This window comes from Myripristis murdjan, chromosome 12 (genome assembly GCF_902150065.1).
Source record: "Myripristis murdjan chromosome 12, fMyrMur1.1, whole genome shotgun sequence".
NCBI classification, from domain to species: Eukaryota; Metazoa; Chordata; class Actinopteri; order Holocentriformes; family Holocentridae; genus Myripristis; species Myripristis murdjan.
The window spans coordinates 2,194,705-2,209,771 of record NC_043991.1 but is presented as its reverse complement, the minus strand read 5'-3'; the positions used below and the strand labels follow the sequence as shown (position 1 = coordinate 2,209,771).

Genomic DNA, 15,067 nt, shown 5'->3' with positions numbered 1-15,067 from the left:
GTGTGTGTGTGTGTGTGTGTGTGTGTGTGTGTGTGTGTGTGTGTGTGTGAGTGTGTGTTTTCATGTAATTCTCAGGGGTTAAACAGGAGGCCGGCATCCAGCGCTGGCCCAGATTTACAGAGTTCATCAACACATCGTTTAACGTAGCAGTGAACGCACCGTGAGGCTGTTTACATCATCATCATCATAATGACACAAAATCACTTTTACATGCAAAAATAACTTTTCCCTCCAGTGCAGCTCTCTGACGGGCCCCGGCTCTCTCACTACACTCTGTCCTGGCTCACTCGCCCGGGCGCCAACTTCAGAGGAACATGGGAGGAGAAGTGAAGTTTCTCTTCAGATGGGAGTCGCTCTGGACCGCAACCAGGAAACATGTTGTTCATGATGTTAACCCTCTGAACCCTGACAACACTCACGGGATTTTTTTTTTTTTTTTTTTTTTCAAAAAAAACGCTGGGAAACAACACAATGAAATGACCTGAAAACTAGCAAAAGATTTAGAAATAAAAATTCCAAGAAAACCTGAAAATTTGCAAAAACGTAATAAAGATTACAAGAGACGTGAATATTAGCAACAAAAAGTTTTTCAAAATTATAAGCAGAAGACCTGACATTTAGTACCCAATAAAGAAAGACTGAAATTTACAAGAAAACAGTCAGGAAATTGGAAGAAAAAAGAAAAGAAAATTTGCAAAAGAAAAAGGGTAAACTATAAACTATATTGGTAATTATTCTAAATTATTTTTATATTTTCCTTTGAAAAATATATTCCAAGAAATAGTAGCATAAAATTACAAAAAAAAGGTTTTAAAAAATACCACAAAATTTACAAAAACAAACTGTAAAAAAAGAAAAAAAAAATGACTACCACCCCAAAATTTAAAAATAATACAAAATAAAATGAATTTTGCTCAGAGGGTGACATAAAACCTTTCAAAATTAAAGCCCACAGGCTCCTGGGTTTGAAAAGGTTAAGGCCCATTTCTGAATATATGTATAGGTTGAATTCTATATATTCTAAAAATATTTTCCATAAGGACGGACGAGTCTCTGCCGCCGTGTGCCGGGCATCAGACTCATGGAAATTAAATTATAAATCACACACGATGAGCAAACATCTATTTTATATATAAATGTCCTGCTCTACAGCTATTTTGAAGACATATTTAATTACACAGTCTATGCAAATGTTCAAAAGGTGAAAAGTCTATAGATATTTGATAGATATGTTTTAGTATTTTTTTATTACTGTTACAGGGTATGCAAAGTTTTTTTCTTATATTCTTTATTTCATTATTTGTCGTGTTAATTTTTCTAAAGACATTTATTTCAGTCTCCTAGTGTTGACAGCTGTATTTTGTGCAGTTATGCTATTGTTCCTGCGTAATGACTCAATCTGAGATCAATAAAGTGCATCTATCCATCTATTTATCTACCATCTGTCCATCCATCTATAAACCAAAACTATGTGACTCAGATAAATTTGGTAAATCTAAACTGGTTATTGATTTGAGGTCATGTGTGTTTGGTTGCACCGATTAGACATTATATTGACATTATCATAATTTCATCACCATATCAAGCCATTTAAACCTGGTATAAGATTATTTTCTGTATTTTTGAACTATCCGGTCCTGTGTGCCCTTCAGCCTGTCTCACAGTGTGGACAGCAGCAGGTCACATGTCTGACATGTTCGAGTCGACACGGCCGACCTGAGCGAGCTGCAGGGACGGACCGGAAAACCTGTTTGATTTTCCACACGACTGCCGAGTGAATTTTCCTTTTAAAAGCGGCTCTGGGCTCATTCGGCGGCTCCAATCGGGGGCACATGGTCACCGCCTGACCTCCAGTTCCCGGAAATCCCGCAAAGGAGAGGTCAGTGAACTGCACGCGGCTCACTCATGTTTACCGAACCGGCCGCCGCTGTGTGGCGTTTCAGACCAGAGAGAAACCAGAGAGACGAGACGGGAGGCAGAGCTGATGGTGATGCTGGAGAGTCCAGATGCTGCCGGTTTGAGTTTGGGTCGGTCACTTCCTGTCACTAAACCCGACACGACCTCTTCAGAGGAAACAGGTGAACCCCGGCGCTCTCAAGTTACCGGCGATGAGACGCTCTCACGTATCAAATGATCCAATTATTAAACAAAAATCTGACTTAAAGAAGCAGAAAGGTGCAACTGACCTCATGGCTTGATACCACTCTGACGTTTCAAACCACATGCACATCAAGTGGGATGAAACAAAAATAATTATTATTACAAGCAGGAAGCCTGGGAACTTTTGACGTCTCTCAATCTTGTGTCACAAATTACGGAAAGTTTGTCAACACAGCGAGCAAATTCACCGATCTAAGGTCTAACCTACACACAGCAAATCTGCTGTGTGTAGGTTAGAGTTGATTTTAAAGGAATACTCCAATGTTTTCATCGAAATGCTTAATTAAAACATAAAGAGAACTTATTAAAGTAATTTTTGAGAGAGAGAGAGAGAGAGAGAGAGAGAGAGAGAGAGAGAGAGAGAGAGAGAGAGAGAGAGAGAGAGAGAGAGAGAGAGAGAAGTCTAAATAAAACTACTTTTAGATTTTTTTGGAGTTACCAGGAAGCATTAGGGCTGGAACAAAATGTTTATCTTCCGATTTGATACCATCATGTTATTTGGGTGCCGAGTTGGTATGTTTTGTGATTTAATATTAGGATTTTTCGTAATTTTTGTTTTCTGAATTCTCCTCTAGTTTGTGTGTGTAAAGTTTGATGAGGCTGTGATTCTCCTAGAGGTCACTAGAGGTCATTTTCTCCAGCGACGTCCAGTTTGACAAAAGTCTCTGCCTGCAGTGAAATGGCTGCTATGGGGGCCAACATCATCACACAGGAATCAAATGTGGCTCATTGAATCCACAAGAGTCTCAGCTTTCCAGTCAAAGCCAACTGATGCAGCTCCAAGACTGTTTAGGCCCCAGTCTGCACACACACACCATTTTACAACAGGCCACAAGACCACATGTGGACTGCAGGCTTTGGGGCCCAAACTGCATGGGATTAGCAGAAGGTGGGCGTGTCTGCAAAGGGGAGAGAACCCATTTTCATTCACACAGCTGGAGGTCAGAGGTCAAGGGAGCCCGCTGGAAATGACCACGCCAGTCATTCCTTCGCCAAAATTTAGCCTGAACTTTGGAGCGACGTTCAGTTTCCCTGCCGATGACCGAGCCAAACACATAAACGCAGCATAACCACGACCGTGCCGGCGTGACACTGCAACCTGACGCCAACAGCGGGACTGTTAACAAGCGTGCGTGTGAAAACAAACGCACCTCATCTGATTTAAAAAAGAGAAGAACAAGATTAAAACAGGACATTTTTCGGACACCTGACACCTGGGAAGTGCACAGCGTGGGGGGAGCCTGTTAGCCCAATAAATAAATGCATAAATACATACATCAATAAACAACATCATATTGCACCATGCATGGATTATGAAGAGGCAAAACAACAATCCTGTCTTTGGAGTTTGTGTCATCCCACAGCTCGCTCGCTGCCACACCCACTTCCACCGCCTCGACTGGCTTTCTGTGCTTTCCCAGGGCAATCAGTGTCCAGAGAGGTGCCATCACTCATGCATCCGCTCCACCACCCCCCCAACACACACACACACACTGTCTCTGCAGCTCTACACACACACACACACACACATTTTGCACACTCTGCCTGCTGACTTGGTCTTGCTCCTCTCACTCTGTGGCGCTAACCTGCAGTGCTAATGGCTGATGGTTCAGATAATTGCATTGCATTGCATCAGTGCATCGCTGTGAATGAGTAACCAGGCCGCCGCCAAAACAGCCAGGCTGCTGTCAGGGCGGGTGCTGTGCACAACTGGAAAACAAAAAATAAAACAAAATTTAAAAAAAACTGTGGCAGATAACCAGTGGCTTAATAACATATATATTTTTTTACATATGCTCAATTAAAATCAGTTTCTTTGCTGTCTATTTCTGCATTTATTATTAATATTTAGTAGGACTGATGCACAAATTTATACTTTTTTTTTTTATTAATTACAAATTTCTAAGGCATGTGCAATTTAATTCTCTTTGAGAATTTGAGCAACTGCAACTGACCCGATTTCCCCTCAGTGATCAATAAAGTATTTCTGATTGTGATTCTGGTGTGAATTAGGAAGCAGGGGATTTCCACCGAGTCAAACTGCAGGCCTTAGAATAAACACGGCCCGCCTCCACCTGAGACCCTCGGTGAGGTTAACCTGGGGGTTTCGGTTCAGTTTTATTTGTAGCAGAGATGCAGCGGTAACCTAGATCTCGCACTGAAACCACCAGCAGAAAGACAGAGAGCCTTCAGAAACATCTGAGTCTTTCTTTGAGTAAAAAAAAAAAAAAAAAAAAACACCAGGAACTGTTTGATTCCAGCTTCCACTAGGATGCTGAGATTGCCTTCCTTCTCTCAGTTCATCTCTTTATAAAAATATTATTTTGTTTTTCAGCTGCTGGTCAGACAGAGGCAGATATATACACTTCCTGTGATCACAGCCTCCTTTTTTTTTTTTTTTTTAAAGCATATATGTATATTGTTTTGCTTTATATGTTGTTTGTATTTGGTGTCTTGCTGCTTTGCACTGTACCAGACACACACACACACACACACACACACACACACACACACACACACACACACACACACACACCAAGCGTTTCACTGCACACTACACTGTGCATGATTGTATCTGTGACCAATAAAAATTTGATTTGACTGATTATTTTTGACGTTTTGCAGACTGCAGCTGATTAATCGACATGAATCCACGGACTCATCGAACAATGAGAATAATCACCAGTTTCAGCGCTGCATTAAAAAGCGCTGTTAAACGGGTCACAGTTTAAATCAAACGCATTATTCATGCCGCCTGTCACCTTCAGTGATTTGGTAAGTTGCATCAGTTTGACACCACTAACTTGGATCAGGTTAGCCCCAGAAACAGGAGTGCATGTCGGGACGGGGAGGCTAGTTTCTCCCCGGGTTTCTCGGCGGGTGTGCGCCGGGCTCAGCGGCACACGGTCGCGGCTAGCGGGCTTTACCTTGTCCGCCGCGCCGCTGCTCGGGTTGTGGCCGCCGACGGTGACATCTGGCACCGGGGAGAGCGGCGGCTCGTCGGCGGCGGACAGCGGGTGGAGGATCTCGGTGATGGGCTTCTGCCCCGAGCTGGCCAGGCCTCTCGGAGCGCCGACGCTCATCGTGCGGGAGGCGGGGGGACGCGGTCGGCCGTCGGGGGGAAAGCGGTCCGGGGCTCCGTGGCTGCGGACCGGGACAGGAGCGGCGGCTGTTCGGGCTCTCGGTTCGGCTGTTTGCTGAGATGCTGCACCCGCTGGTTGGTCCCGACGGTCAGCTGACCCGCAGCGCGCAGCTCCGGAAGCGCACGTGACCGCACCTGGAAGTGAAACTGTGTATCGATTCATCATAACCTGTATTGATCTTTATTTATTAACATTATTGTGGCGAATTATTGTATCCATGAAGTGATTTTGCTTAAAAATGACCCTCCTTTTACGGTTTTAAAGATTCAGTTTTGAACACGGATTTGAGCACTAATGAAAATTTAAAACTCAGAAATCACAAAAACTATTAGATTAATTAGACGTTTCAATTTTACTCCAATTAATTAGCAGACCCTGAAGGTTTATTTATTTATATATGTATTTATACACACACGTACATACAGTGCTGCTGTTGGACTGGACTGCATTTTACTGACAGCTGTTTCCAATATTCTGTCCGCATGCATTTATATAAATACGGGAGGACAAAAAATAAAAAAAAACCCTCTCAGTATAATGTAGTCCGGTAGCAGACCTCTGCAAACTACAACCTCAGTAATAAACACAGAATTAAAATAACACATTCTGCACAATGTCAACACAAACCGAATATTATAAACTTTGTTAAAAGTTAGAGTTTATGGCAGAGCTGCTGAGCTGAACTGCATCAGACCGGACAGCTGGAGCTGATAAAGTGGATGCTGAGTGTAGATATGCATATGAATGAAGAAGAAGAAGAAGAAGAAGAAGAAGAAGAAGAAGAAGAAGAAGAAGATGATGATGATGATGATTGGTACATTGGTACTTAGATCTTTAGATCTCGAGGGTCATCTTTATTCTTTATTCTTTATTTTTGATTTACTTATTCTTTATTTTTGATTTACTTAATCTTGTACTCTGTGGATACTGCTGGAAACTGTGAATTTCCTTCGGGATGAATAAAGTATCTATCTTTCTATCTATCTATCTATCTATCTATCTATCTATCTATCTATCTATCTATCTGATGATGATGGTGACGCTGATGTAAAAGGTAGCGCTGTAGTTTACACTCCAGGTCAATCGGCGGCGGTAATGCGCCCATAAGCTGTTTGCCAACCGCTATTACAACTTAGTAGTAGGAGGAAGACGAAGAAGAAGCGAAAGAAGGGGAAGAAGAAGCAGAGACAGAAGAAGAAGAAGAAGAAGAAGAAGAAGGACAACAACAACAACAACAACAACAACAACAACAACAACAACAACAACAACATTATGTAGGCCTACTGTAGTTTAGTGGCTCCAGCAGCAGAACCATAAAACAGTTTCTGTCCGTGTGCGCCGTCATCCGCAGCTACAGCCGCTAAAGCTAGCGGCGTTAGCAGCACAGGCTAACGGACTGTTAGCATCCCAGGCTAGCCGTTAGCAGCCCAGGCTAGCCGTTAGCAGCCCAGGCTAGCCGTTAGCATCCCAGGCTAGCCGTTAGCAGCCCAGGCCGGCCGTTAGCAGCCCAGGCTAGCCGTTAGCATCCCAGGCCAGCCGTTAGCAGCCCAGGCCAGCCGTTAGCAGCCCAGGCTAGCGGTTAGCAGCCCAGGCCAGCCGTTAGCATCCCAGGCCAGCCGTTAGCAGCCCAGGCTAGCGGTTAGCAGCCCAGGCTAGCCGTTAGCATCCCAGGCCAGCCGTTAGCAGCCCAGGCTAGCGGTTAGCAGCCCAGGCTAGCCGTTAGCAGTGTGTGTTCGTGTCCTGCGGTCTCCAGCTGGAGCGGGATGGCCTCTAACACTCCGGGACCAGGTCAGACCCCGCAGGAGCCTTGCAGCATTCATGTTATTAATGTCTGTTCTTCATTTAGCAGAACAATAAAGCTACAGCCAGTTATGAGCTGCGGCTGTTGCTTGTCAATTAATGTTCCTGTTTCAATCAATTAATAAATTAACTAGACAGTGAAGTCAAAATCATGTCTTCATACTAGTCTGACAGTATGTTGGTGTTATTATTATTGTTATTGGTAGTAGTAGTAGTAGTAGTAGTAGTAGTAGTAGTAGTAACTGTAGAAATACTAGTAGTGACAGTTGTTGTTCATTGTCATTATTATAACTAGTTTACAACTGTTGTTATTGGTGTTGTGGTTATTTTATTTTTTATTTACTTATTTTTCATCTTTGGGATGTCACTGAAACTGTATGCAGCAAATAATTGGGATTTTATTTGACAAATTGCTGAATTCATTAATTGAAATAATTTAATTTCACCATTTTTTTTTCATCCCTGGTCACATCCGCGTTACACAACAATACTGTAATTAATAAGTCACTTCATAGCAGTTGTTGGCACAGTTATGCTTGTTGCCTGTGAATTGTTTTTATGTGATGTTAGTTGCAGGAATTAATTATTAAATGTGCTGTCATGCCTCTCTCTCTCTCTCCATTATCTCTCCATCCTTCTTTCCTGTTCTCTTTTTTCCTCTGCAGCCTTTCAAAATAAAACCCGGGTGGCCATTTTGGCGGAGCTGGACAAGGAGAAGAGACGGCTGATGCAGAATCAGTCGACAAACAACCCAGGAGCCAGGTAAAGATCATGAATAAACCAGATTTCACACAGATCAGCATCTTTTTACACATCCTCTGAGGTCTGAAAGAACAGAAAACCCTTTACTGGATATAATCACAGTTTTTGGAGAAATAATACAAGCCATGCTTTTACTTTTAACTCTTGACGGGCAAGACGATTTTCAGGTTTATCTGAAATCCTTCATGTGGGAAAAAGTGTGTAATACATCACGGAAAGTGACTTTAGGAAAAAATAACAAATCAAGAGGCAAAGTTTCATTTTGTAAAGTATAAGACTGGGGACCAGAGCTATTATAGTTTAGTATTTTTCATTAGTTTTTATTTTTATTTCATTTTTATTTCTTGCTTTCAATTCAAGTCTCAAAAAACATCAGCACCAACGCTCCTCATGCTGCTTGTGACCAAACTGACCAGCAGCAGCACTAAACACACTTTCTGTAAATTTGGATTTTATTTTAGTTTTAGTCATTTTAGTTTTGTAAGTACACAATATTGTTTCAGTTAGTTTTACTTTTTCTCCTAAGTCTAGTTTTTATTTTTATTTTCAGTTAAGTAAAATGTTTTTTCACACCTAGTTTTAACATTTTTTTTTACACTCTCCTCTCTGTTTCCTGCAGCATCTCGCTGTCCAGACCGAACCTGAAGGACTTCAGGGACAACGCAGAGCAGCAGCACATCGCCGCCCAGCAGAAAGCTGCCCTGCAGGTGACACACACACACACACACACACACACACACACAAACCCATGGCTGTGGGTAACAAATGACTTTTTCAGTTTCTGTTATATTACCATTTTCATCACAAAAGAAAGAAACTCACTATTCTACATGTTACGCTGATGATTCAACACTTTAAAAGAACACAAACCACAAAGTGAAACCAAAACCTGCAGAGAGAGAAACCTGAAGCTCGTCCACAGGCTGAGAGATGTGCAGAAACACAGTGCAGTGCAGTGTTGTGTCCACCAGGGGCAGCACTGAGCTAAACAGAGCAGAGTATGTGTGGGTCAGTGGGGCTAAATGCTCTAAACTGATCAGTCCATTTGATTCCAGATATTGATCAGTAACTGGACTGTTCCTGTCCATATTTCTGCTGCAGACAGGATTATAAACTGAAATTATAATCCGTGGCTGTAAAATGCTGTGAGTTTGAGCAGATTAGCACTGGCATTGAGGCTCTGTGCTGCTGACTGGCTGCAGAACCACAGGAGAACCAGTCATCTGCTTCCTAAATGTTCCACATTTCCTTCCTCTGAGCTCAGAGAAATGTGGATCTTCTGAAGCAGCGGCTGTGCGTTACCACCAACGCACAGGAAAAAAAAATCTCACTGACCACTGTTCATTTGACTCTGTCCAGTGTTATAATAATAACAAAAATAATAATAATAAATTTTATTTGTAACGCACTTTACATCTCAAAGTGCTACACAGTGGGCTCTCTACGTCGCCCCCTGCAGGTGCAAACACAGACCCTTGTAGATGGAATATCTCCTTATGTAGACTTTTTTCTTACAGGTTAATTACTTGTTGGGTTCCTGATCGGTAGCATTTCCTGTTAGCTTAGCATAAAGACATGAAGTCTATGGGAGTCGTTAGCCTGGCTCTTCTGAAGCTGTCTGATTCACACAGTGGATCATGTGGATTTGAAATACACGTCTAGGAATTTCTTCACTTTCTTAATTTCTTCAAATTTTTTACTGTGTGTGTGTGTGTGTGTGTGTGTGTGTGTGTGTGTGTGTGTGTGTGTGTGTGTGTGTGTGTGTGTCTTCCTGCAGCATGCACACGCCCACTCGTCCGGCTTCTTCATCACTCAGGACTCTTCGTTCGGGAACCTCATCCTCCCCGTGCTTCCACGCCTGGAGCCCGACTCGTGACCTTTCCAGAACAATCCTCACCCTTCGCTTTCTCTTCTCTTCTTGTCTTTTCTTTTCTTACAGTGATTAACTGGTGATCAGGAAAAAAAAAACCTTGTGGTTTGGTCTCGTCTGAATTCAGTCCATGAATTTAATTTGCACATCGCACCATCAGGATGTGACATCATGCATGATTTTAAAAAAAGCTGTTTGTGTGGAGTCAGAGGTTCAGCAGACACAAACTCTGGCCTACAAATAATTTTCATGTGGTCGATGTGACGTAAACAAAAAAAAACAAGAATGTGATTTTTTTCTAAATTATCATGGGTGTTAAAACTATGTGGTATTTTACAGAAAATTTTTTACAAAATCATGAGAATAAAAGAAAACAGAAATTTTTAAAATAAAAATATCCAACATTTTAATAGAAATGACACAAAATACTTTTCATATCAAGAGCAAACACTGCCAGAGAAAGTGTGTGAGTTTATTGAGTTTTTCTCATTAACAGAGTAAAATGACAGGAAACACTTTAAACTGCAACTTCACTGCATAAACAACAACAACAAACAAACGAAAATACAATCAGGCAAACCAGAGTCAGGTAAGGCGTGTTTCACACACACACACACACACACACACACACACACACACACACTGGGTGTATTTTTGCGCCTCCACTTTTCAACCCATTTACGAAGACAAAAGTTTGTAAGATAGAATTAATATTTGATTAAATATTTTCAGTCTAAAACCAAAACCACATGTATATTTTTTTAAACTTAAGACTAAAGCAGCGCATCGCAAATTTCTGAAAATTTTTAACGTTGCATTTCGATGTTAAGATGCACATAAATAGTTTTTTCGCCTATCTTTGACTCTTTCAGTGTGGCAGTGAAATATTCTGCAGGTTTTGCCAAATGAGGCGACTTTACTCTGCTCCTGTCAGCATCTCTAATATGATTTCAAACAAACAAGCAACACAAACTGTAAACAAGACGGCATCCTGGAAATTAATCTTGGAACGGGTTAGAAAAGGAGATTTATAGGAAAAACGGCAGAGTTGTCAGGTTTTATGTCGGTTTGTTATCAATGTGAGCTGATTTTTTTTTTTTTTTTTTTTTTTTTTTTTATGATTCAGGATGTGTTTTATCTTTGTCGGAGAAAACAAACTGGCCTCACATATCGTCTGTACTTTATTTGGTCACAGAAAACATCTCACATGGCTTTCCATGAAAAAGTGTATAGTTTTGTTGTACATTTGTAAGTTACTTGTATTGTTATTAGTGCTATAAAACTATTAAATTTAGTTTTACATGAACCGAATGACTTGATGTGTCTTTTCCTTCAAGACGTGCTCGGGGATTAGTGTAAAATGTCTCGGGATTAATATTTTGCTAAAAAAAAAAAAAAAAAAAGAAGTCACAGCAGGGTTCCTCTGGGAAAGTTTGGTGTGTAACCCAAAATACATAAATAAAAAATTAAAAAACCTAAAACACTCATACAAGCACTGACATTTCTGAGATTATGGGTCACTTTGAAAATGGAGATGATATTTAGTTTGTACTTTATTTAAAGTAACACAGTTTGGACATTCCTCTGATGAAATCCTGAACATTTTGTTAAGAGGAAACTGATTTGAGTTTTCTTGAGACTCGCTGCTTGCAAAAACAGTCAAACTGATAATTATGCAGAAATGAACATTGACTGTTTAGTGAAATCTAATGAACCAGAGCAGCTGGACTTCATTTTCTCCCTCAGACAGGATCACACAGCAGCGTTTCCTGCAGACCTGAGTGAGGATTTAGTGACATCTCAGTGTTTAATGTCTCCAAATACATGATTAACAATGTTTGTTTTTTTTTCCTTATATTAAATTAACTTTTCCTAATCTGAAGGAGAAAAGTGGGTAATCATCAGTTTAACAGGATGATGATGATAATGATATGTTTTCAGTGACCTCCAGGCTGTTTTAGCTGAACAAAACATAAGAAATATCAACATTTGACACACATTTGTTCTGGCTGTTTTGGACACTGAAGAACTAGAACATGACATTTATAAGCTTAAAATGAAAATAATAAAACTTCCCTCTACTCTAGGGCCCCCAGGGTATAGAAAGGTCATTTATTCAAAAAGTGAGTCAAACTGTATCTGATTCACACTCAAACATTTCTACAATGTAGTATGTAGTAGCATCAACGTAGTAGCATTGATGCATTAATGCACCTTATTGTCTCCTTGCTTTATGAAGTCCTGGGGCCTCATGTATAAAGCGTGCGTACGCACAAAAACGTGGCGTACGCCCTTTTCCACGGCAAGGTTCAGATGTATAAAGAGTGAAATGAGCGTGGAAATGTGCGGTGCCTCACGCCAACTTCATAGCTGGCGTACGCACGTTTCTACAGCTATTGTTCCTTTGGCGACACTTAGAGGTGATGCTGGGAAACTGTTGATAATATGAAAACAATTCGTCCCAGACACATGAACAAGTAAAACTGATGAACAATTAATACACCCGCATGTCAAAGTGATGAAAATACCGGTGCCGTGGCCTGGTTCAACGCACGATTCATACATTCTGAGGGAGCAGACTACAAACTGGCACTGTGCGCGATAGGTTCTTGGTGAGTAAATAATTTATTTGTTTAATTGTCCTAATATTAAGCCCCCTCATGCGCATTGAGCATGTGCGCCCCCAAATATGATCGTGTCTTCACAGCATCAGTACCAGTCTGTGGTTCAAGTTAGTGACTTGCTGTTTTTTGCTGGTTAAACTACAGCTTCAGAGCTTCTGATTGTCACTGTGTGTGAAGTCCTCATGTCAATAGACCCGTGCGTCGGGCGCCCCGGTGGCTTACCGGCCAAGAGCGCGTACCGTACACCAAGGCTCAGTCCCGATCGCAGCGACCGGGGTTCGAATCCGGCCTCAGCTCCTTTGTTGCATGTCGTCCCCTGTTTATCTCTATTGTGACTATCAAATTAAGCAGAACTGCTAAAAAATAATATTAATAAACCCGTGCGTAAAGTGTGAAATGTCTTAATCATCCTCACCTTTTCCCCGGCGCACTTCTGCATTTATTTACAACTAGATCCGTGTAAGTGGTGTATAAAATTAACAAGCAATTAATGAATTCACATCTTACCCGGGAGGCCATTCGGCCCGGCAACATTTGATTTCAACCATTTAAAAGAGGCAAGGACACAGAATTCACGTATTCACCAATGCATTTAATTCAGCCTGTGTGCGCCTTTCCGACCCCACAGCACCGACAGCCCCACACACTCTCCCGCTCACTCCTCTTGCGTTTCATGTTGGACAGCGTGCCAACATCTTTGCACGCCTACACTTCAGTGAGGAACGTCTCTAATTAACATTCCGTGAAATTCCTCTTTTTTCGGTCTTATTCATGTCAAGGGTTGTAGTTTTCTGATCATGCAGAGAGGGCAATCTCAGGTGCCGGGCTCATTTAAATATGATTTGCATATTTAAATGGGGGCGTGGAAAGGGAGGGGTCAGGTACGCCAACATGTGCGCTCAATTCCACGTTGATCGGGATGTTCAAAGGAAATGTGATTGGATTCATGTGTACGCACAGATTTATACATCTGGATTTTTTTGGGCGTACGCCGTTTTCTGGATTTGAGCGTACGCCATTTTCTAGTAGGAAATCCACGCAAGTCTTTATACATGAGGCCCCTGGTGCCTAAATAATGTCCACACACACACACACACACACACACACACACACACACACCCACCCAGCGTCTTCAGTTTTAGGAAACCTGTGTAACACCTGGCCAGGGGCTGCAGGTGAGAAAAGCCTCTGACACATTAACAGTCATGTGTTTATTAATGTGCACTGTCCAAAATGAAATACAAATCTGTTGAAGTAAAACATCAGGTATAGAGCGTTAAACATCTTAATGTGACTTGGAGATCAACAGGTGAAGGGAGGGGCACAGAAGGAGAGGGGCTCCAGTCACAGCTCTCCAGTGAGCAATGTGCTGTCATTCTCACATCTGTGTTTATTGACTAGAAATACAAAAAAAAAAAATCCATCAGTGGAGGAGGAGGTTTAAATGACACTTTTTCACAACATTAAGATTTGAATATACAAACATTATAATGACTCATTATATTTATGCACCTGTCCAATCAATCAATTAACAATTATCCACCAAGATGCCTGATACAATAAAAAAAAAAAAAAAAAATCAACCATAAACCACAAATCAGCCAAACATGTTCTAAACACTTTCAGGTCTGTGTTTGTTTCTGAGAAACTGGCAGCTAAACCACAATAGAAGAACCAGATGACCACAAAGCAAACGCAGGGAGGAGCGGCTCAGTGAAGGTGGAGCTGAAGGTGTGCAGGAGTCTCAGTCTGTCAGAAGAGACTCTGTAGAAGGACAGAGTCCCAGCAGAGCAGTCCAGATACACTGCTACTCTGTGAGATCCATGGGGACGGACAGAGATGCTGGTGAACTCACTGTTGTGTCTGGCAGTGTAGCTGTTACCATGATCAGAGCACCTCAGACTCCAGGACTGTTCATTGTTTCCAAGCTCAGAGTCATCACCTCTTCTTCTGATTCCTCTGTAAGTCACTGCTATATCAACCAGTCCTCTCCACTGGACCTCCCAGTAACATCGCCCAGTCAGACCTTCTCTACACAGAACCTGAGGCAGGTAAAATCTGTCTGGGTGATCAGGATACGACTGCAGCTCGCTCACCTCCGTCACCTTCCTGTTGTCCTCAGACAGACGGAGGATTCTGTACGCTGTGTTTGGATCCAGTGTGAGATCACAGGCATCTGATGGGGAGAAGACACACAACACACCTCAGAAAGCATCATTCACTCACACTCTCTTGGCTCTCATAAGGTTATTATAGTTTTCTCATTTTTCATTAAAAATAAAAACTAATGTCATTTTACACTTTGTGTTTTCAATTTGAGTTTGGTTTTCATTCATTTTTAAAGAGGATGTGCTTGTTTAGTTTATTGTTTTTAATGCTTATTTTTTGTTTAGTTTGTGAGGCAGATTTCATATCCACCCAAAATACCAGAGAAAAACAAATACATATCAAAAATTAAACAAATGAGACCTTTTTTCTCCTTTTACCCTTCAGATTTTTTCTCTGATATCTCCCTCTCTTTTTCTCTACCCCTCTCTGTCCTTGCCTGCCCCCTACCCTCATCATACACCCCCATAACAATAAGAATAATAATACATTTTATTATTATTATTATTACACACACACACACACACACACACACACACACACACACACACACACCAAAAGTAAACTACAATTGATTTACTTTCTTAATTTTTTTTCTTCTT

General features: G+C 41.4%; 2 protein-coding genes across 3 annotated transcripts in view; one reads left to right on the top strand and one right to left on the bottom strand.

Moving 5' to 3' along the window:
* snx30 (sorting nexin family member 30) overlaps nt 1-5,427 on the bottom strand; it is a 31,522-nt gene extending 26,095 nt beyond the window's left edge. Inside the window, exon 1 of the mRNA XM_030065068.1 lies at nt 5,088-5,427. Coding sequence (XP_029920928.1) covers nt 5,088-5,243 — 156 coding nt within the window. The 5' untranslated portion in view covers nt 5,244-5,427. The remainder of the gene's footprint in view (nt 1-5,087) is intronic.
* Nucleotides 5,428-6,454: 1,027 nt separating this feature from the next.
* LOC115368761 (SOSS complex subunit C-like) lies at nt 6,455-11,041 on the top strand. 2 transcript variants are annotated; one of them, XM_030065089.1, is made up of 5 exons: nt 6,455-6,794; nt 6,995-7,091; nt 7,769-7,865; nt 8,485-8,572; nt 9,643-11,041. In XM_030065089.1, exons 2-5 carry the CDS (start codon nt 7,067-7,069, stop codon nt 9,739-9,741), a joined length of 309 nt encoding a protein of 102 aa, XP_029920949.1. In that variant the 5' UTR covers nt 6,455-6,794; nt 6,995-7,066; the 3' UTR covers nt 9,742-11,041. The 2 variants fall into 2 exon arrangements, with proteins under 2 accessions (XP_029920949.1, XP_029920948.1); XM_030065088.1 differs by lacking the exon at nt 6,455-6,794 and having other exon boundaries at nt 6,885-7,091.
* The last annotated feature ends 4,026 nt before the right edge of the window (nt 11,042-15,067 follow it).

Coding starts and splice junctions, on each gene's coding strand:
- LOC115368761 (XM_030065089.1), top strand. CDS start 7,067: ATGGCCTCTAACACTCCGGGACCAG. Junction 7,092..7,768: donor CTCTAACACTCCGGGACCAG/GTCAGACCCCGC, acceptor TTTCCTCTGCAG/CCTTTCAAAATAAAACCCGG. Junction 7,866..8,484: donor ACAAACAACCCAGGAGCCAG/GTAAAGATCATG, acceptor TGTTTCCTGCAG/CATCTCGCTGTCCAGACCGA.